The following is a 22,504-nucleotide window of genomic DNA, read 5'->3' as shown; positions in this document are numbered from 1 at the left end:
AGCAAAGAGTTAACGACTGCCTGCGTCCCCCAAAGCTAGGGGGAGGTTCCTACAGACACTGGCATAATTTTGTTCCACTTGCTCAAACAAGATTGACCTCTGTGAGGGCTGGGATTATGTCCATTTTATTCTCCATTGTATTCTTAGCACCTCATATAGTGGGTGCTAGTAGGAATTCAGATATTTGTTGAAGGAATAAACATATCTGAAAAAATTTTGGCTATTCAGATTTTATCAGGCTTCTTGGAATTTGCCGATTCTAAGCGCTCCATTCTAGATCCTTTTACTTTGGAGAAGTAAGGCTTTGGCTATAGCAAATATATAATTTCTCTATGATTATGAATTTGCTTTCTGCAGGGTAGATTCCTGGCAAATACTTGTTGAATTAGACGTATGAAACCCAAGACAGAAGAGATTATTTCTTTTTAGGTCTGCTATTTAATGTGGAATATATTTCTTAAACTGAATATAAAACTCTTAAAATATAAAACATGTTTATAGATGTATATTTATTGATAGATGTGATATCTTTTAGTGAACAATACAGGTATATACAGTATATATTGCACGATCTTTTTTTAAAATGTGTGTGTATGTGCATAGAGGATGAAAGGCAGATTATACATTAAAATGTTATCTCTGAGAGGCAGGGTTGAATGGAGTAATTTTTGGACTTTTTCTGTATACCATCTTACCTTTCTGAATCTTTTACTCTGAGTATGTGTCACTTTCAAAAATTAGAAAAAAACATTTTTATAAAAGTTACATCAGAAAATAGGGATTTACTTTTAATATTGCACTCTCTCTTTTTAGGTAGTACATCAAATGTACTGTTTTCTACTGAAGATCCAGTTGAAGATGCAGTCTTTGGCGAAGTTACTAATCTCAAGAAGAATGGTGATAGAGGAGAAAAAAGGCAAAAGCATTTTCCGGAGAGAAGCTGTAGCTTTAGTTCTGAAAGTCGAGCAGGAATGTTGCTTAAGAAGAGCAGTTTGGATTTGAATTCAAGTGAAGTGGCTATCATGATGGGAGCAGATGCCAGGATTCTCACAGCAGCATTGACGAGTCCTAAGACTTCTCCACTTCATATTGCAAGAACCCATAGCTTTGAGAGTATTAGCTGTCATCCAGCTGACACTAGGACTCGTGTGTCTGAAAGCACTTGGGATTCTGAGCACAGATCTTCATCGGTGTTAGAGATGCTTGAGGAAAGCCAAGAGTTCATAGAACCTGTGGTTGATGAAAATGTAGCTAAAACTACTGTGACAGAGGATACATGTGACAGCCTACAAAATGACAGTAATCAGTCCAGAGACTTGAAAGCAGGATCCAAAGATCTAGTAAATACGAGAAGTAGTTTATGTGGTGTTGCTAAAGCTGTTGAGAGGAAAGATGTTGAAACTGGACTAGATCCTTTGTCACTTTTAGCCACTGAATGTATAGGAGAAAAAACTCCTGATTCAGAAGATAAGTTGTTTTCTCCAGTTATTGCACGCAATCTGGCTGATGAAATTGAAAGCTATATGAATCTAAAGAGTCCCTTGGGTAGCAAGTCTTCTAGTATGGAATTACATGGAGAGGGAAACAGAGAGCCGGGCACTACCAGGGCATTTATTCACCCTTTAGAGAGGAGATCAAGCCTACCTTTAGATCATGGTCCTGCAGCACAGGAAAGTCCTGAAAGTGAAAAGGGCTCCCCTGCAGTGTCGAGATCTAAAACTTCTACTGGGCGTTTCAGGCAGCAAACTCCCTCTCGAGGTCATAAAGAACGTTCAGCTTCTTTATCAGCACTGGTCCGTTCTTCACCACATGGCTCATTGGGTTCTGTGGTAAATTCTTTGTCAGGGCTAAAGCTGGACAATATACTCTCAGGGCCCAAGATGGATGTGCTAAAATCTGGTATGAAACAAGCAGCTACAGTAGCCAGTAAGATGTGGGTAGCTGTATCATCTGCCTACAGCTATTCAGATGATGAGGTAAGAGTGTTTTATGTGTGTTATCTGTCTGATGTTGGAATGTTTTAATATATACATTATTATTTAGATATTTAGATATTTCTGGTAACTTTTTTATATTTTAAAACATGCATATCCTGCTTCTCTCTTGAAATGACTTCAACATACATGTAAGGAAATTAATAATGAAGAAATAGAATATCAGGACTACTTTATAATTCCACAGTCCAGTCTAAACTAACACATTAAGTCTACTGATTTGAAAGAACTAATGATTAATGTTTGATTTAATAACGTTATATTTGCATAGCACTTCACTTTTTAAATAGCTTTCACCTGTGTTATCTCTTTAAGATATGTGAAGTCATTCTACAACTTAATCAGTAGATTTCATACTGCACAACAAAAACTGCTAACTGTTTATTTATTTATTTTGGCTGCACGGGGTCTTAGTTGTGGCATGTGGGATCTTCGTCGCGGCATGTTTAGTTGCGGTGTGTGGGATCTTTAGTTGCGGCATGCAGACTTCTTAGTTGCGACATGCATGTGGAATCTAGTTCCCCAACCAGGGATTGAACCTGGGCCACCTGCATTGGGAGCACAGAGTCTTACCCACTGGACCACCAGGGAAGTCCCCCAAACTGCTAACTTTTTATTGAAGTTCAGTTGATCTACAGTACTGTATTAGTTTCAGGTGTACAGCATAGTGATTCAGTTTTTGCGCATTATATTCCATTATAGGTTACTACGAGATATTGGGTATAATTCCCTGTGCTTGAAAGTAAATTCCTGTTGCTTATCTATTTTATGTATAGTAGTTTATATCTGTTAAACCCATACCCCTAATATGTCCCTCTCCCCTTCCTCTTTGGTAACCATAAGTTTGTTTTCTATTTCTTTGAGTCTGTTTCTGTTTTGTGTATACATTCATTTGTATGACTTTTTAGATTCCACATATGAATGATATCATACAGTATTTATCTTTCTCTGTCTGACTTACTTCACTAAGCATTAATATTCTCTAGGTCTCTCTATGTTGCTGCAGATGGTAATATTTCATTCTTTTTAATGGCTGAGTAATATTCCAGTGTGTGTGTGTTTGTGTGTATGTGTGTATCACATATTCATGATCCAGTCGTCTGTTGATGGGCACTTGGGTTGCTTCCATGTCTTGGCTATTGTACATAGTGCTGCTGTCAACATTGTGGTACATGTCTCTTTTTGAATTAGTGTTTCCTTTTTTTCTGGATATATACTCAGGAGTGCAATTGCTGTATCTTATGGTAGTTCTATTTTTAGTTTTTTAAGGAACCTCCGTACTGTCTTCCATAGTGGCTGCACCAATTTACATTTCCATAAAAAATGTATGAGGACTCCCTTTTCTCCACATCCTCTCCAACATTTGTTATTTGTAGACATTTTGATATAGACCTTTTGACAGGTGTGAGGTGATACCTCTTTGGGGTTTTGATTTGCAATTCTTGAATAATTAGTCATGATGAGCATCTTTTCGTGTGCCTGTTAGCCATCTGTATGTCTTCTTTGGGAAAATATCTATTCAAGTCTTCTGCCATGTTTTGATTGGATTGCTTGTTTTTTTTGATATTAAGCTGTATCGGCTGTTTGTATATTTTGGGTAAGTTGCATCATTTGCAGATATTTTCTCTGATTCCATAGGTTGTCTTTTTGATTTGTTGATGGCTTCCTTTGCTGTGCAAAAGCTTTTAAATTTAATTAGGTCCCATTTGTTAATTTGTGCTTTTATTTATTTTGCCTTAGGGGACAGATCCAAAAAATACTGCTATGATTTATGTCAAAGAGTGTCCTGCCTATGTTCTCTTCTAGGAGTTTTATGGTTTCAGGTTGTATATTTAGGTCTTTAATTCATTTTGAGTTTATTTTTGTATATGGTATGAGGGAATTTTCTAATCTCATTGTTTTACCTGTAGCCGTCCAGTTTTCCTAGCACCACTTGTTGAAAAAACTGTCTTTTCTCCATTGTATATTCTTGCCTCCTTTGTCATAGATTAATTGATTGTAGGTGCATGGGTTTCTTTCTGGGCTCTCTGTTCTGTTCCATTGATCTATGTATCTGTTTTTTTGTGCCAGTACTACACTGTTTTGATTACTGTAGCTTTGCAGTATAGTCTGAGGTCTGGGACGTTCATACCTCCTGCTTTGTTCTTTTTTTCTTAGAATTGCTCTGGTAATTTGGGGCCTTTTGTGGTTCCATATAAATTTTAGGATTATTCTGTTTCTGTGAAAAATGATAGGGGATGCAATCTGTAGATTTCTTTGGGTAGTGTGGCCATTTTAATAATACTGATTCTTCTAATCCAAGAGCATGGGAATATCTTTCCATTTCTTTTAATCATTTTCACTTTCCTTTATCATTGTTTTATAGTTTTCAGTGTGTAGGTCTTTAACCTCCTTGATTAAGTTTATTCCTAGGTTTTTTTTCTTCTTTTGATGCAGTTTTAAATGGGATTTTTTTTAACTTTCTCATTCTGATACTTCATTATTAGTGTATAGAAATGCAGCAGATTGCTGTATATTAATCTTGTATCCTTCAACCTTGCTGAATTCATTTATTCTAAAAGTTTTTGGGTGGGGACTTTAGGGTTCTCTGTATAGAGTATCATGTCATCTGCAGTCCCTTCCAATCTGGATACCCTTTTTTCCCTTGTTTGATAACTTTGGCTAGTACTTCCAATACTGTGTTAAATAGAAGGGGTGAGAGTAGGCATCCTTGTTCCTTAATTTAACAGGAAAGCTTTCATCTTTTCACCATTGAGTATTATGTTGGCTGTGGGTTTGTCATAAATGGCCTTTATTATGTTGAGATATGTTCCTTCTGTACCCACTTTGATGAGACTTCTTATGATGAATGGATGTTGAATTTTGTCAAATACTTTTTCAGCATCTATTGAAATGATCATGTGGTTTTTGTCTTTCTTTTTGTTAGTGCCATGTGCCACATTAATGGATTTGCATATGTTGAACCATCCTTGTGTGCCCAGAATAAGTCCAGCTTGATCATGGTGTATGATCCTTTTTATATGTTGTTTGATTTGGTTTGCTAATATTTTGATGAGGATTTTTGCATCTATATTCATCAAGAATATTGGTCGGTAATTTTCACTTTTTGTAGTATCTTTGTCTGGTTTTGGTATCAGGGTAATAGTGGCCTCGTAGAATGAGTATGGGAGTGTTTCATCCTCTTTAATAATTTGGAATAGTATTAGAAGGATAGGTTTTAGCTCTTCTTTACATGTTTGGTAGAATTCCCCAGTGAAGCTGTCTGGTCATAGACTTTTGTTTGCAGGTAGTTTTGTTATTGGCAGTTCTATTTCACTTTAGTAATTGGTCTCTTCAAATTGTCTATTTCTTCTTGACTCAGTCTTGGCAGGCTGTATGTTTCTAGAAATTTGTGCATTTCTTCTACGTTGCCCAATGTGTTGGGATATAAATGTTCTTAGTATTCTCTTATGATTTTTTTGTATTTCTATGGTATTTGTTATTTCTACTGTACTCTTTTCATTTCTTATTTTGTTTATTTGGGTCCTCTCTCTTCTTCTTGGTGAGCCTGGCTAGAGGTTTGTCCATTTTGTTTATCTTTTCAAAATACCGGCTCTTAGTTTCATTGATCTTTTCTATTATTTTTTTATCTCTATTTTATTTCCTCTCTGATCTTTATTATTTCCTTCCTTCTGCTGACTTTGGGCTTTGTTCTTCTTTTTCTAATTCTTTTAGGTGGTAGGCTAAGTTGTTTGAGATTTTCCTTGTTTCTTGAAAGAAGGCCCGTCTCACCGTGAATTAACCCCTTAGAACTGCTTTTGCAGGATCCCATAGGTTTTATAAAGTTATGTTTTACTTTTCATTTGTCCCAAGGTGTTTTCTGGTTTCTTTGATTTTAGCATTGGCCTATTGGTTTTTTAGTAGCATGTTGTTTAGTCTCTATGTGTTCGTTCTTTTCCCATTTTTCTTTCTCTAGTTGATTTCTAGTTTCATACTGTTGTGGTCAGAAAAGATGCGTGGTGTAATTTCTATCCTCTTAAATTTTTTGAGGCTTGTTTGTGACTTAGTATGTGGTCTTTCCTGGTGAATGTTCCATGTGCACTTGAAAAATGTGCATTCTACAGAATAGAATGTGTATTCTGCTGGTTTTGGATGTAATGTCCTTTAGAGATCAGTTAAGTCCAACTCGTCTGTTGTGTCCTTTAGGACCTCTGTTGCCTAATTGATTTTCTGTCTGGATGATCTGTCCATTGATGTCAGTGGGGTGTTAAAGTCTCTTACTGTTATTGTATTAGTGTCAATTTCTCCTTTTGTGTTTTTGCTTTATTTATTTAGGTGCTCCTGAATTGGGTGCATATATGTTAATGACTTTAAGATCCTCTTTTTGTATTGATCCCTTTATCATTATATAATGCCCTTCTTGTCTTTTGTTATAGCCTTTGAAAAACTGCTAATCCTTTTAAAAATCATGATAAAGAGAATTAATCATAATATCTTTTTGTGAAAATAGGAGTGGGCAAATTTTGTATTTAAAGAACTTAGAAGGTCAGTTAAGGAAAGACAAAATAAGCTAACTTCAAAAGCATCTTAACCTGGCATTATATTTCAAACAAACAAACAAACAAACAAAAAACAGTGTGAGCCATTTCACTTTTGAAATTTTATCTAACAGTGTTAAATAAAAAGCTTTCTACAGAGTAATTTGGACTTGGAATATATGACTGTAAATTCCGGGTGGTTGCAGATCAATCTTTCTTTTCTTCTCGTTACTATCGCCCTCGTACCATTGACTGCAAAGGCAAATAGGATATACCTAATAAATATTTTCAAGTGAAGGAATGAATAAAAAGTCTGTAAAATATTCATAACTTTTATCCAGAATTTAAGAAAATATTTAGGGATATGTGTAAAAATAGCTCAAGTGAATTCAGCAGTGTAACTCATATAAAATTTACAGGATTCTGAATGTTTAAGCAGTAGAGGATTTACTAAATTCTTAATAATACATCAGTAAATCAGATTAGGTTGCAGGGATTTAAATAATGTAGAAGATTTAATGATAAACTACATGAGAAGAATGGGTTAAAAATATCCTATTTTGTAAAAATGTATTATGTATGCATATTTTTGACTAGAAGGATATACATCAAGATTTTTACTGCACTCTGTGGATGTTGATATTATAAGTGTTTTATTTCCTGTTTTGCATATCTATTTAATTTTTAAAAATCATTTAATATGGTTTTATAACAAGGAAGACACAAGTCTTTCTCCTCTAAAGCAGAAATTGAAAAGGAAACTGCTTATTGAAATGTTTTCTATCTAAAGCATCAAGTGGTTAAGAGCTACAGTGTTCAGAACTTTGTTCATGTTTTATTCCTCTAATAATGATGGTTGTTATTCAGAATAATCATATTGCCAGCTAAAATTCTCACCACAACCTTATTTTAATGTACTTATATTATCCACATTTTTCAGATAATATAATTAAAAGTTATGGAAGTTAAGTAATTTCTGCAAGGTTACATACCTAATATGTGAAGGGGGGCCAAGACCACAATCTGGCTGACTGTTGGAAGCCCCTACTCTACTTGGACTGGGGTCCCTGACTATACTGGGCATAGTGAGCGTCTAGAGTTCCTTCATTTCATAATTTTGAATATTGGAATAAACCCCACACTCCTAATATACACTAGGAGCACAGCATAATCTTAAAGCATAGGTCATTGCTTGAATGTCTTAGAGTATGGAAGAGAAATTCCAAATAACAGAAAGAGTTCATGGTTTTGAAACATATGATGATGATGATTTATTTAAGAGTTATAGATGAGTTTAATTCTGAAAAGGGTAGAGTGAATATATTCTTATTGGGGAAGGTATTACTTATGTATGTGGGATTTTATTCTTTTCAATTAAAGGAGGAAACAAAGAGAGATTACAGCTTCCCAGCTGGCCTTGAAGACCATATTTTAGGAGAGAATATATCACCTAACACGAGTATCTCAGGGCTGGTCCCTAGTGAACTTACCCAGAGCAACACAAGCCTTGGCAGTAGCAGCAGCAGTGGCGATGTAGGTAAACTGCATTACTCACCAGGTAAGGGGAAGGATCGTCCTTTCTTCTAATTTATAGAAAATTAATTTTTAATTTATGCCCATACTTCTTCCTCCCTGCACCACACACACAGTAAGCCCCATTTGTTGAGAGGATCTGATATAGTCACACCATATTATCACTGTTATTTTATATGATCTGCAAGCACTGTAGTCACCCACTGAGTCTATTTTTAGTTATGTACATTTATGGATTCTGTCATTAGTTCTCAAACTTTAGCGTGTCTCAGAATCACTTGGGGAATTTGTTTAAAAGTATATACAAGTATCCAAGCCCTAGGTTAAAACTTTTGAGACTTAATCAGTGGGATGGGAACTTAAGAATGTATTTTTTTGACCAGCTCTCCACGTGAATCAGATATTTACTAGAGTTGGAGAATTTCTGTGCTATATCACTGAAATCTCCTAGTTCTGTGTTATTTTTTTAAATTGTAATTTTATTCATTTTCTCCAACTTTCTATTATGAAAAATTTCAAATATCCTAAAAAGTTGAAAGAATCATATAGTGAATAATCATATGTTCTCTACCTAGATTTAGTTAACTGTTGTTAACCTTTCCTCTGTGTATATATATAAGTACGTTTTGATACTAAATCGTTTGAAGATAAATTGCAGACTTCATGATATTTCCCCCTAAGTATGCATTTCCAAAGAATAAGGACATTTTCATACATAATGTGTTATGATGTTTACTTCTCTCTAGGTGAACTTCCATTTCCAAGAGGCATAAAAGGGCAGGACTTTGAAAAGTCGGATCATGGTTCTTCTCAAAACACCAGCATGTCCAGCATCTATCAGAATTGTGCAATGGAGGTAAAAGTTCTATATTCTGTCCATGATAAAGTGGCTGTAAACATATTTTTATTTCAGAATGGCATTTAACAGAATTCTGTACCTTTTTGGACAGAATAATAAAATAAGTCATTTTGTTGAATTTGCTTGATGTCTTATGTAAACAAGGCAATAAACTGGTAGTTTTACCTATAAAGTAATTGAACTGTTATTCCAAGTGTGATCAACAAAATAAATACAATTCTATGTTTGTCTCAAGAGGATGGCCTATTAAGACTGATTTTCACTGTGGAGGTTCTCAGTCTGTGTACTTTTCTGCTCTTAGGTTTTGATGTCAAGTTGTTCACAGTGCAGAGCTTGTGGAGCTTTAGTTTATGATGAAGAAATTATGGCTGGATGGACGGCAGATGATTCAAACTTGAATACAACCTGTCCCTTCTGTAAAAGCAACTTCTTGCCTCTTCTCAACATAGAATTTAAAGACTTGAGAGGCTCTGCAAGGTTAGTATTGTAAAAGCTCCCTTAAAGAGATAAGCGTCCCCCAAGAGGCATGACTCCTGGGGGAAGAGTGAAATAGTCATAGTATGCTCCAGGTGTTCCTTTCCTCACCCTCCTGCACTTTCAGTATTTGAGTAGAAAATACTAATAATGTAGGAGACTGCTTTTCCGTTTTATTTAACAAATGATTATCAGTAGTAGTTAATTCTCGGAGCTAAACTTTATAAATTATATAATTATTACATAGATTATATAATTATTATAGATAATTCGGAACTCTAACGTTAGTCATTATTTTAATATTTCTACCTTGATGACCTTGATTATGTGTTCTGGAGCCGCCCCCGCCCCACCCCCCCAAAAAAGGTGGAAGGGGCTTTAACTCTTCTCTTAACTTGTTGCCCCTTTATGTTGGTGGTCTGTACTGTGAAATGACCGAATTCTAGGCATTGGAAAGGAGAGGCTGATCTATAAACAGTCATTAAGTAATTGAGAGTTTGGTAACTGTATGCTGACTTAAAGTACTTATACTTAATATTCTATTTGCTTTATGGAACAAACTACCTTTATCTACTTTTTAAAAATTTCCAGTCACAGAGGTGTCTCCTCTCTATTTTTCCTGTTAGCTTCAGTGTGGAGCTGAGTGAAAGCATCCTCTAATTCCTGATACACTGTCATCATTGGTTTGTGCAAGGGCCCTCTTTTACTATCTTCCTCCCCTCGCCATTCCCACTCTTATTATTTAACACAACAAAAACATTGACTCCGCTGTGTGTGATAAATCCTTGAATATATAACCTTACAAATAATGTTGTTTTGCATGATTATGTATTTTTAACGTACATGATTAGAATGAGGCTGAAAATCCTATTTCTTTTTATTACTCAGTTTAAAATCTGAGTTGCTATATGTACATCTAATTTATTCCTTTTCTCCTATAGGAAGTTAATACCTCATTTTACTTATCCACTGTCATAGTGTTGGGTATTTCAGTTGCTTCCAGTTCTCTGTTACTGTAAACATCACTGTACTGTTGCAGTACACTGCACAATATATGTCCCCTTCTGGACTTATGAAGTAATTTCTTTCAGAATAATAGTCTTAGGAGTGAGATCGTTGGGTTTTTTCCATACATGATTTCAATAAACACTGGAAGACTGCTTCCCAGATGGCTACACTCCTACTTGTAGTGCCCCAAAACTCTCATTTCTGTACATCCTTACCAGCATTTGGTATGATCACTTTTCTGATTTTGTGCTCTAATGATATAAAGTAGTATCTCATTTTTGTTTGAACGTCTCTGAATATTAGTGAGTTTGGATATCTCTTCATATGCTTATTAGTTATTCCAGCATTTTCTATGAATTGCTTGTTTATATCCTTTGTCAATTTTTTAAAGATTTATTTTTTTAATGAGGTAACATTGGTTTATAATGTTTTATAAGTTTCATGTGTACATTTTATTTCTACTTCTATATACACTACAGCGTGCTCAACACCAATAATTTAGTTTCCATCTGTCACCATCTAGTTGATGCTCTTTACCCATTTCATCCTCCCTACCCCTCCTTCACCCTCTGATAAGCACTGCTCTGTTCTTATGTTTGTTTTTCTTTGGTTGGGTTTGTTCATTTATTTGGGGTTTTTGTTTTTTATATTCCAGCTATGAATGAAATCATGGTATCTGTCTTTCTTCATCTGAAGTATTTCACTTAGCGTGATACCCTTAAGGTCCATCCATGTTGTTGCAAATGGCAAATTTTCATCTTTTTTATGGCTAAATAGTATTCCATTGTGTATATATATACCACAGCCTTTTTATCCATTCATCTGTTGATGGGCATCTAGGTTGTTTCCATGTCTTGGCTGTGTAAATAATGCTGCAATGAACATAGGGGTGCATGTACCTTTTTGAATTAATGTTTTCCTACTCTTAGGATAAATACCCACAACTGGGCTGGACCATGTGGTAGTTTCATTCCTAATTTTTTCAAGGAATCTCCATACTGTTTTCCATAGTGGCTGCACCAGTTTACATTTCTCACCAGCAGTGTATGAGGGTCCCCTTTCTCCACATCCTCACCAACACTTGTTATTTCTTGCCTTGTTGATAATACCCATTCTAACAGAAATGAAGTGATATCATACTTTGGTTTTGATTTGCATTTCTTGATGATGATGTTAATGTGGTTTTGTTCAGCATCTTTCATGTGCCTGTTGGACATCTGGATGTCTTCTTTGGAAAAATGTCTGTTCAGCTCCTCTGCCCATTTTTTAATTGGGTTGTTTGTTTTTTTGATATTGAATTGTATGGGTTCTTTATATAATTTGAGTATTACCTCCTTATCAGATATATCATTTGCAAATATTTTCTCCCATTCAGTAGGTTGTTGGTTTGTTTTGCTGATGGTTTCCTTTGCTGTGCAGAAGCTTTTTAGTTTGATGCAGTCCCATTTGTTTATTTTTGCTTTGTTGCCTTTGCCTGAGGAGACACATTTAAAAAGACATTGCTAAGACTGATGTTAAAGATTATACTGTTTATGTTTTCTTTTAGGAGTTTTGTGGTCTTCAAGCCTTTAATCCATTTTGAGTTGATTTTTGTGTGTGGTGTGAGATAGTGGTCTAGCTTCATATTTTTGCATGTGGCTGTCCAGTTTTCCCAACACCATTTATTAAAGACACTATTCTTTCTCCATTGAATGTTCTTTGCTCCTTTGTTGTAAATTAATTGTCCATGTATGCCGGGGTTCATTTCTGGGCTATCAGTTCTGTCCCATTGATTTTTTTTTTTTGGCTGCGTTTGGTCTTCATTGCTGCACACAGGCTTTCTCTAATTGCTGCGAGTGGGGGCTACTCTTTGATGCAGTGCAAGGGCTTCTTATTGCAATGGCTTATCTTGTTGTGGAGCACAGGTTCTAACCGCGCGGGCTTCAGTAGTTGCAGCACTGGGGCGCCATAGTTATGGCAGTTGTGGCTTGCGGGCTGTAGAGCACAGGCTCAGTAGTTGTGGCGCACAGGCTTAGTTGCTCTGTGGCATGTGGGATCTTCCCAGACCAGAGCTCAAACCCTTGTCCCCTGCATTGGCAGGCAGATTCTTAACCACTGTGCCACCAGGAAAGTCCCTGTTACATTGATTTTTGTATCTGTTTTTCTGCCAAACCAGGTTGTTTTGATTACTATGGCTTTGTAATATACTTTGAAGTCAGAGAGTGTGATACCTCTAGCTTTGTTCTTTTTTCTCAAGATTGCTTTGGCTCTTTAGGGTCTTTTGTGGTTCCAAATAAATATTATAATTTTTTGTCCCATTTATGTGAAAAATGTTCTTGGGATTTTGATAGGGATTGCCCTGAATCTGTAGATTGCTTTATGTAATATTTTAAAAATTAGGTAATTAAAAAACATAAACATTTTAACAATGTTAATTCCTCCAATCCATGTGCACAGAATATCTTTCCATTTATTTGTGTCTACAGTGTCTTTCAACAATGTCTTACAGTTTTCAGTATAGAGGTCTTTCAACTCCTTGCTTAAATTTATTCCATTTATTTTATTCTTTTTGTGGTGATTGTAAATGGGATTGTTTTCTTAATTCCCCTTTCTCCTAGCTCATTGTTAGTATATAGAAATGCAACAAGTTTTTGTTGGTTTTGTACTGTGCAACTTCACTATATTCATTTATTACTCCTAATAGTTTTTTGGTAGATTCTTTAGGCTTTTCTATATATAAAATCATGTCAACTGCAAACAGTGAGTTTTACTTCTTCCTCTCCAATTTGGTTGCCTTTTATTTCTCTTGGCTAATTTCTGTGGCTGGGACTTATATACTATGTTTCAGCTTCACCTTTGAGTATGATGTTAGCTGTGGGCTTGTCATATATGACCTTTATTATGTTGAGGTATATTCCTTCTATACACACTTTGTGGAGAGTTTTTATCATAACTGGGTGTTGAATATTGTCATCTGCTTTTTCTGCACCTACTGAGATGATCATATCATTTTTATCCTTCATTTTGTTAACGTATGTATCGCATTGCTTGATTTGCAGATGTTGAACCATCCTTGCATCCCAGGCACAAATCCCACTTGATCACGGTATATGATCCTTTTAATGTATTGTTGGATTTGGTTTGCTAGTATTTTGTTGAGGATTTTTGCATCTATGTACATCAGAGATATTGACCTGTAGTTTCTCACTTTGTGTGGTCTTTATCTGGTTTTGGTATCTGGGTGATGTTGGTCTCATAAAATGAGTTAGGAAGTGTTCCCTCCTCTTGAATTTTTTGGTATAGTTTGAAAAGGACAGGTATTAAATCTGTAAATATTTGGTAGAATTTACCTGTGAAGCTGTCTGGTCCTGGTCTTTTGTTGTTGTTGTTGTTTTTGCGGTACGTGGGCCTCTCACTGTTGTGGCCTCTCCTGTTGCAGAGCACAGTCTCCGGACGCGCAGGCTCAGTGGCCATGGCTCACGGGCCTAGCTGCTCCGCGGCATGTGGGATCTTCCCGGACCGGGGCACAATCCTGTGTCCGCTGCATCGGCAGGTGGACTCTTCAACCACTGCGCCACCAGGGAAGCCCTGGTCTTTTGTTTTTTAGAAGCTTTTCGATTACTGCTTCAGTCTCTGTACTAGTGATCGATCAATTCGGATTTTCTCTTCATGATTCAGTCTTGGAAAGTTGTATGATTCCAAGAATTTGTCCATTTCTTCTAGGTTGTCCAATTTGTTGGCATATAGCTGTTTTCATATTCTTATAATCCTTTGTATTCCTGTGGCACCCATTATTATTTTTTTTCTTTTGTTGCTGATTTTATTTATCAGAGCCTTCTCTCTTTTTCTTAGTGAGTCTAGCTAAAGATTTGTCAATTTTGTTTATCTTTTCAAAGAACCAGCTCTTACTTTCACTGATCTTTTGTCTTTTTAGTCTCTATTTCATTTATTCCCATTCTGATCTTTATTATTTCTTTCCTTCTACTGACTTTGGGCTTTGTTCATTCTTCTCTTTCTTATTTCATTTTCTTTTTGGCCACGCAGCACAGCTTGTGGGATCTTAGTTCCCCAAACAGGGATTGGGCCCTCAGCAGTGAGAGTGCAAGAGTCCTAACCACTAGGCCAGCAGGGAATTCCCATCTTGAATATTCTTCATATTAATTCTCTGAAGAGAAATTACTAATTTTCATGTTATCCATTAATTTTCCACCTTATGATTTGTGCATTGGGAGTCTTGTTTTAAAAGTTATTTCCCATCTGTAGTTCATGAAATTTTTTTCCTGAACGTTCTTCTGTTAGCTTTATATTTTACCTGTGATATTTAGGTTTTAAATCCATCTAAAGTCCACCTTTGTGTATTATTGTAGAGATCCAGCTTTATTTTTCTCCATATAATGAGCCAGTTTTACATCCTTTCTTCATTGATACATAGAGTACCTTTATCATATATCAAGTTCCTATGTATACCTCATTCTGGTTCTCTGTTCTTTCTGTCAGTACTGTATTATTTTTATTACTCTGTATTTATGATGTCTGGGTGGTAGGGTACGTTCCCCCTTATGGAAAGTTTTTTCTTATAGTTACTTATTTTTGCATATAAAATTTTAGAGTAACTTTGAGTCCCCTAAAAAAAAAATCCAGCTGAAGTTTTCATGGGATTGGATTAGATTTATAGATTTATTTGGGGGAAATGGACATCTTCAGTATTATTCTGCTATCTATGAGCATGGTATATATCTCCATTTTTTAGATATTCTTTTAATAGAATTTTAAATTATTCTCGATATGTATTTTTTTGTAAATTTTTTAAAAAATTTATTCATTTTATTTACTCATTTTTGGCTGCATTGGGTCGTCGTTGCTGCACACGGGCTTTCTCTAGTTGTGGCGAGCAGGGGCTACTCTTTGTTGCGGTGTGCAGGCTTCTCATTGCGGTGGCTTCTCTTGTTGCGGAGCAGGTGCTCTAGGCACGTGGGCTTCAGTAGTTGTGGCACACGGGCTCTAGAGTGCAGGCTCAGTAGTTGTGGCGCATGGGCTTAGTTGCTCCACAGCATTTGGGATCTTCCCAGACCAGGGCTCAAATCCATGTCCCCTGCATTGGCAGGTGGATTCTTAACCACTGTGGCACCAGGGAAGCCCTCTCCATAAGTTTTGTACTTTTTTTGTTAATTGTGTTTCTTAAGCTTTTGTGGTCAGTACCTTATTTTATATTCTAATTGAATATAAAGGAGCATTATTGATTTTCCTCCCTAGGATGTCATTATGGAAGATTTCCAACTGACAGCCAAATTTAAAGATCTTCTTTTTTACAGTAATACCCAAATATATACCCCTACATTCTACAATTAATGTTTTACTTCACTTGTCTTATCTATCCCTCCATCCATCCACCAATCCATCTTACATTTTTATTCATTTAAAATAAGATGTAGATGGGGAATTCCCTGGCTGTCTAGTGATTAGAGCTCCACGCTTCCACTGCAGGGGGCACGGGTTCGATCCCTGGTTGGGAAACTAAAATCCCACATGCCCTGTGGTGTGGCCAAAAAAAAAAAGAAGATGAAGACGTTAAATCAGTTTTCCTACAAAGACTTGAGTGTTCACATAATTAACTAGAGTTCAGTATTTATTCACAGTTTTTTTCATTTAAGGTAAATTTGATTTGTGCAAAACAAACCCTTATCAAGATACAGAACATTACTATCACTTTAGAAAGCTCTCTTAATGTCCCTTGTAAGGTGAAACCCTCACCCCATCCCCACCCAGAAGGAGAAAGAGAGAGAGAAGATGAAAATAAAATTCTGAATGAATAGAGTGGAGAGGAAATGACTAGAGAAAAAATGGAGATTCATAAGGGGGGAAAGGGTATTATAAACAATCATAGGTTAATACATGTTAAAATGCTGTTCTTTTTTTTAACTAAGAAAATTAAGGAAATATTTTACTTTCCATCTTCCTTCATAGCTTTCTTTAGAGTCTCTCAAAAACTGAAGGCATCTCATATTGAACTATAATGACCTGCTCTAGACCTTTTCATTTGAAAAGTTTGGGACAAGAGAGGAAGAGAAAATGAGAGCAGGAGTGTGTGTGTATGTGTGTGTGTTTGAAATAGGCGGTATTTCTATGGATTTGTATAACTCATTAATGACTATTTTACCATAAAGTGATTCTAAATATGATGAAATTTAGAGGATTCTAGGATTTTTAAATACTTTTTTGTTTTTTTTGGACTGATCCATATTTAGCTTTTTCCTGAAACCAAGTACCTCTGGTGACAGTTTACAAAGTGGAAGCATTACGCTGGCAAGTGAACCTTTGGAGCACAAACCCATATCCAGTTCAGCAGAACCTGACTTGATCAACTTTATAGATTTCCCAAAACATAACCAGACCATAACTGAAGAAACAAGCTCTGCAGTTGAATCAAGGTACCATGGGGTTCAGAGAACTCTTCATTAAAAATTGGGTACCCTTGTAAAAATTCCATCTTTAAATACAACCTGGCTTACATTGGCATAAGCTCTGGCATTTTAAGAATTTAACCTTAAATGTTTACTACCGTATATTGTTTAAATATCTAATGAATGGATCTGATGATAAATCATTTTTAATACTGTGTTTAATGTATTATGGTGGTCTTTTACAAAAATGAACTTTTCAACAGTAAAAAGTATTTTCCCCTTCAGTGTAGTCATTGTCAGTTTCCAGACACATACTCTCTTTACAGTGAAGTATACCTTTTACTCTTAAATATTGAGTCAAACATTTTTTGAGAGCCTATTGTATGCTAAGCATTATGCTAAACACTAAAAATTAAAAAGTAAATAAAATCTGACCTCTGTCCTTAGGTGGGTCATGGCCTGGTAGAGATTAAATACTTGGCAATGAATCTACATTACTTACTTACTTACATGCATTATACATGTAAGGTGATGTATAGGTGATTTTGTTTAATAAAGATGAAATAATTTTTGAACAAGGCAACTGAATGGGCACTTAATCTTTTTAAAATAATACCATAATACCTGTTATATACCATATATCCTCTTCCTACCCTTCATCAAATCATCTACTCCATCCTGTTTTTCTGACCAGTTTTACAAAAATACCTGAAGAAAATTTAATTCTTATAAGGCAGTACTGACTCTTCTCAGATATATTCAGTACATTCAAAATTCACTGTAGAAAATAGTCTAACTCTACAGATTTAGATAGTTTAACACAATCTAACCACAGCATTTCTTCTTCATTTTTTTAAGTGATGAAATAATGAAAGCCAGTGGAGATGTCCAAACTATGAAAATTTCACCTGTGCCTAATAGTTTATCAAAACGAAATGTATCTTTGACTAGAAGTCACAGTGTTGGAGGTCCCTTGCAAAATATGGACTTTTCCCAGAGACCGTTTCATGGCATTTCAACAGTTAGTCTTCCAAACAGTCTGCAGGAAATTGTGGTATGTAACAACATTATAATTATACTGTGTGTTCTATATAAGTATTTATTAAGACAGCATGTAATTCTTCCGTAGTAGGTTATTTTAATCACATGAAAAGTGATAAGAATTTTTCATAAGCAGACTCTAAGAACTTTAGAATTTCAAATATGTACACAAATAAACAGAAGACTATAATGAGTCCCTTTGACACATCATCCAGCTTCAGTAATTTTCAGCTTATGACCATTTTTCTTTCATGTATACCCTCATTCAGTTCTTCCATAGATCCATTTGAAGCAGATTTCAAACATCATATATTCCATTTGTAAATATTTCAGTATTTATCGCTAAAAGATAAGGACTCTTAAAAATACAATGTCCTTATCAGACCCGAAAAATAACAAATAATATCAAGTTATTCAATCTTTGTTCAAATTTCGGTTTTTTTAATTGAAGTATAGTTGCTTTACAATGTTGTGTTAGTTTCTACTGTACAGCAAAGTGAAGTAGAGTTCCCTGTGCTATACAGCAGGTTTGTTCAAATTTCTAATGGTCTCAAAAATATCAAGTTGTGTGTTTTGTAGTTTGAGGAATCAGGATCAAATAAGGTCCATGCTTCATAATTGGTTAATCTGGTTTTATTAGTCTTTTTAAATCTGTAGACTCTTTTTTTCCCTTGTAATTTATTCCCTTGCAATTTATTTGTTGATTACAACCCTGTAAATTGGTAATTGCAGCTAGAAGCTTGATCAGACTCGGGGTTTTTTTGTTCCTTTTTGTTCATTTGTTTATTTTTATAAGAGCGCTTCATCAGTAGTGGTATGTCCCTCCAATAGGAGACACGAACTATCTTTGTGATGTTAGCAGCTAATAACACCTCAACGCCTAGATCAAGTTGTGCATTTGGAGCTATAAAATGATGATAGTCTAATTCTGTCATCTTCTTTATTATACAAAATATATCTGTAAAGAGAAGCTAACCCCATGGCTTTTGTCTGGTTTTCCAAAGATGCAATTTATGATGGAAAGGCAAAATAAATATTTGATTTTTTCCCCTTTTATTTATCAATTTTCAAAGTAACAAGTTGGGTTCCTAGCATTCTCCAAGGTGATCCATTATCTGAGGCGATAGGGTATTATTATGAACTCATTGGTTTAAACGTTTATGTTTATATCCATTGCTGTTGTTATCCTTATTGATGCTTATATTATTCCTTCTTTGGTCAGCTAGAAGCCTCTACAAGTTGGTGCCTTAATCCTTTTGACACAACTCTGGTAGCCTTTCTATAATTTTTTCTAAAGCTTCCTTGCTTTCTTATATTTCAAGATGTTTCATACTCATGTTATATATTTCCTTCTCCAGACCTAGAATCGGCCATTTCTTTAAGAAACCTGGTTCTTTTTACAGGAAAACAGTATTTGGAGACCTCAATCTGGGCACTATGGGTACTTATTAATACTGGTCATAAACATTTTATTCTGACTATAATATGCACAACTTACAAAGTCTAGGTTGGGGTGTTTTTAATTCATTATTTCATTTGATTTATAAAGTTGCTTCTTAGTTTTTGTTGCAATCAAATGTAAAAACAAGTTAGATATAGTTTTAAAAAGAGTCAAGAAATATTAACATAGGGACTTCCCTGGTGGCACAGTGGTTAAGAATCCACCTGCCAATGCAGGGGACATGGGTTCAATCCCTGGTCCCAGAAGATCCCACATGTCATGGAGCAACTAAGCCCGTGCACTACAACTACTGAGCCTGTGTGCCTAGAGCCTGTGCTCCACAACAAGAGAAGCACTACAATGAGAAGCCCACACACCACAATGAAAGTAGCCCCCACGTGCTGCAACTAGAGAAAGCCCATGTGCAGCAATGAAGACCCAACACAGCCAAAATTAATAAATAAATAAATTAATCAATTATTTAAACAAAGTATTAACACAAAAAATTGCATCATCTGTTTAGAGTTTTAAGCGGAAGATAGTCATATTTTTTGGTATCATCATTATAAAACGTCAGAAATGCAAGTATTTCTTATAAAAAATTGAAAAGGAAAAAATCAAACCTACATAGGCCGTTGCTGTTAATATGATAGAGAAAAACTCATGTTTAAAATAGGGTCTATTATATTGATTAATAATTTTCGTTTGTAATCATTTAACTTAAAAGTATTTATGATTAAGTACTTCCTAATCTTTATGTTTTCTTTAGGGTGTTCTTCTTTTATGTTTTCTTTAGGGTGTTCTACTACATGTAGTAATGGCCCTGAAATAAATGACTTTGAAAGGATAGAGAAGTATAATCTCATTGAGACATACTCTGAAACCTAATAAAATAGATCATATTCACTTCTTTTTGTATTTCTATGTTTTTAAGGATCCTTTAGGAAAAAGACCCAATCCTCCCCCTGTTTCTGTGCCCTACTTGAGTCCTCTAGTGCTTCGTAAAGAACTTGAATCTTTGCTAGAAAATGAAGGCGATCAGGTGATTCACACGTCCTCTTTCATCAATCAACATCCAATCATTTTCTGGAACCTCGTTTGGTATTTCAGACGTTTGGACCTTCCTAGTAACTTACCAGGACTTATCCTCACATCTGAACATTGTAACGGAGGTGTACAGGTAGGGAACCAACTTCAGTACTTACACTACATTGGTGTTGGTTAGGATGAGGCTTAACTTCAGGTAGCAGGAAGTATACAACGATAGTGGCTTAAGTCATAGGTTATTTCTCTCTCACTTAAAAATTTAGATAGGTGGTCCAGGGATGGTATAGTGTTAGAGACTTGAGAACCTTCTATCTTTTTGCTCAGCAGTGTGACCTCCATTTCCAAGTTTTATACCTGGTCTAGGATAGCTGACTCTACTTACAAGCTGTCACATCCACATTCCAGCCAGCAGTTAGAAGAAAAATGGATGGAGAAGAGTATGTCTTCTTTCCTAGAGTTGCACATAATCTTTTCATATGTATCTGTTTGGCCTAAACTTAGTTATATGGTCATTTCTAGTTGCTAGGGTAGCTAGAAAAGGTAGTTTTTATTCTGAAATATAATATTCCCAGCTGAAATTCTCACAACTTTATTTTAAACGACTCATATTAGCCACATTTTTCAGATGATACAACTAAAAATTACGGAAGTTATTTTTGCTAGGTCACATACCTCATAAGTGGGGGGGGGCCAAGACCACAGTCTGGCTCTCTGACTCTGAAACTCCTGCTTTGCTTGAGCTGGCATCCCTGACTCCCTTGGAGACAGCTCCTAGAACTCCTTCATTTTATGATACTGAATATTGAGAGATACCCCCAACCCCAAACATACATCAGGGGCACAACAAACTTTTAGAGTAGTATAAATTCTATTTTGACTCATTTATTTTAAGTAGTAGTCAGTACAACAAGATAGTAGAAACCATTGCACTTTCTCTTACCTTAAAATTTGTTTTGATGGAGGTTAATCTTTCTTGTGGCTGCTGTGCCAGTTACCAAGTTGTCATTCAGTCCTTGAAAGTCAGAATGAGAAACATGCACCTCAGAAAATAATAACATTTGTAATCAGATATAAATAAAAATTTTAAAATTTTCTCAGAATTTTAGGTCCAGAATTTTGAAAGAACTCATCTGTTTTTATATAATCAAGCTTTGCTAGGTCCACTGGTAATTATTATTATGCTTGGGGTACTAATACTTTCTACTGATCTTTTTTAGCTTCCCCTGTCATCTCTGTCCCAGGATAGCAAACTCGTGTATATTCAGCTGTTATGGGATAATATCAACCTTCATCAGGAACCAGGAGAACCTCTGTATGTCTCATGGAGGAATTTTAGTAAGTAAAATAGAATTAAAGACATAAAACACTCAAACTGGAAACAACCCAAATATCCATCCACAGGTGAATGCATAAGCAAATTATGGTACAGTACATCCATACAGTAGAATACTGTAGCAATAAAGAAAAATGGACTACCGGGGGGAAAAATAGAATTAAGGAGATGACAGAAATTATTTTGCTTTATTTTTAAATCTTTCATTCATTTTTAGTATCTCCTCAAGATTTTTTCCATTTTAGTTCAAATTTTTTTTGCTGTTGTACTGACCCATTTATCAGGGTATTTTTTTTTTTTTTTTTTTTTTAAGTTAAAATTCTAAGGATACAGTCATGAACAAGATACAGTCCCTATTTCCACGGAGCTTATATATATTTTCTTCCTCAATATGTAAGCAAGTGACTACATTCTCTAAGGCTCAGTTTTCTCATCTATAAAATGGGGATAAAAATGCCTAACGCTTAGGGTTGACATAAGGAGAGCGATAGGTACATTGTAAATACTCAGAAAAGGTTAACTATTATTGTATTATTTTTATTATTTTTCTTACTCTCCAGATTTCTGGACAATGAACATCTTCCTTAGTGTGTGTGTGTGTGTGTGTGTGTGTGTGTGTGTGTCTGTGTGTGTGTATCAGGGTATTTTTTATGTGATTCTTGTAGTTTATCTGTCAAATACTAATACTAGTTTATCTGTCAAATACTAATTTGGTTAGGTACTTGGAGAGTAAATTCTCTATAGTGGATGTGTTGGTATAGATCATAATTTCAATTATATGGGTACTAGTCTCAAAGATCTGGCTTTATTTTTATTTTTTATAAATTTTATTTATTTATTTATTTATTTTTGGCTGCATTGGGTCTTCACCGCTGCA

At 35.3% G+C, this 22,504-nt stretch overlaps 1 protein-coding gene across 5 annotated transcripts in view; it reads left to right on the top strand.

Moving 5' to 3' along the window:
* The window catches only part of DENND4C (DENN domain containing 4C), a 124,336-nt gene that overhangs the window by 92,391 nt on the left and 9,441 nt on the right, over positions 1-22,504 (top strand). For all 5 annotated transcript variants that reach the window (XM_082628461.1, XM_082628460.1, XM_082628462.1 and 2 more), the window contains 8 exons: positions 814-1,976; positions 7,892-8,069; positions 8,791-8,900; positions 9,205-9,380; positions 16,610-16,792; positions 17,624-17,819; positions 20,182-20,427; positions 21,512-21,629. In XM_082628461.1, the coding sequence (XP_082484587.1) occupies positions 814-1,976; positions 7,892-8,069; positions 8,791-8,900; positions 9,205-9,380; positions 16,610-16,792; positions 17,624-17,819; positions 20,182-20,427; positions 21,512-21,629 (2,370 nt within the window). The remainder of the gene's footprint in view (positions 1-813; positions 1,977-7,891; positions 8,070-8,790; positions 8,901-9,204; positions 9,381-16,609; positions 16,793-17,623; positions 17,820-20,181; positions 20,428-21,511; positions 21,630-22,504) is intronic.

This window comes from Mesoplodon mirus, assembly GCF_964341445.2.
Source record: "Mesoplodon mirus genome assembly, chromosome: 1".
Lineage (NCBI taxonomy): Eukaryota > Metazoa > Chordata > Mammalia > Artiodactyla > Ziphiidae > Mesoplodon > Mesoplodon mirus.
Note: the sequence above shows the minus strand (reverse complement) of the source record. Positions and strands in the feature narration are given on the sequence as shown.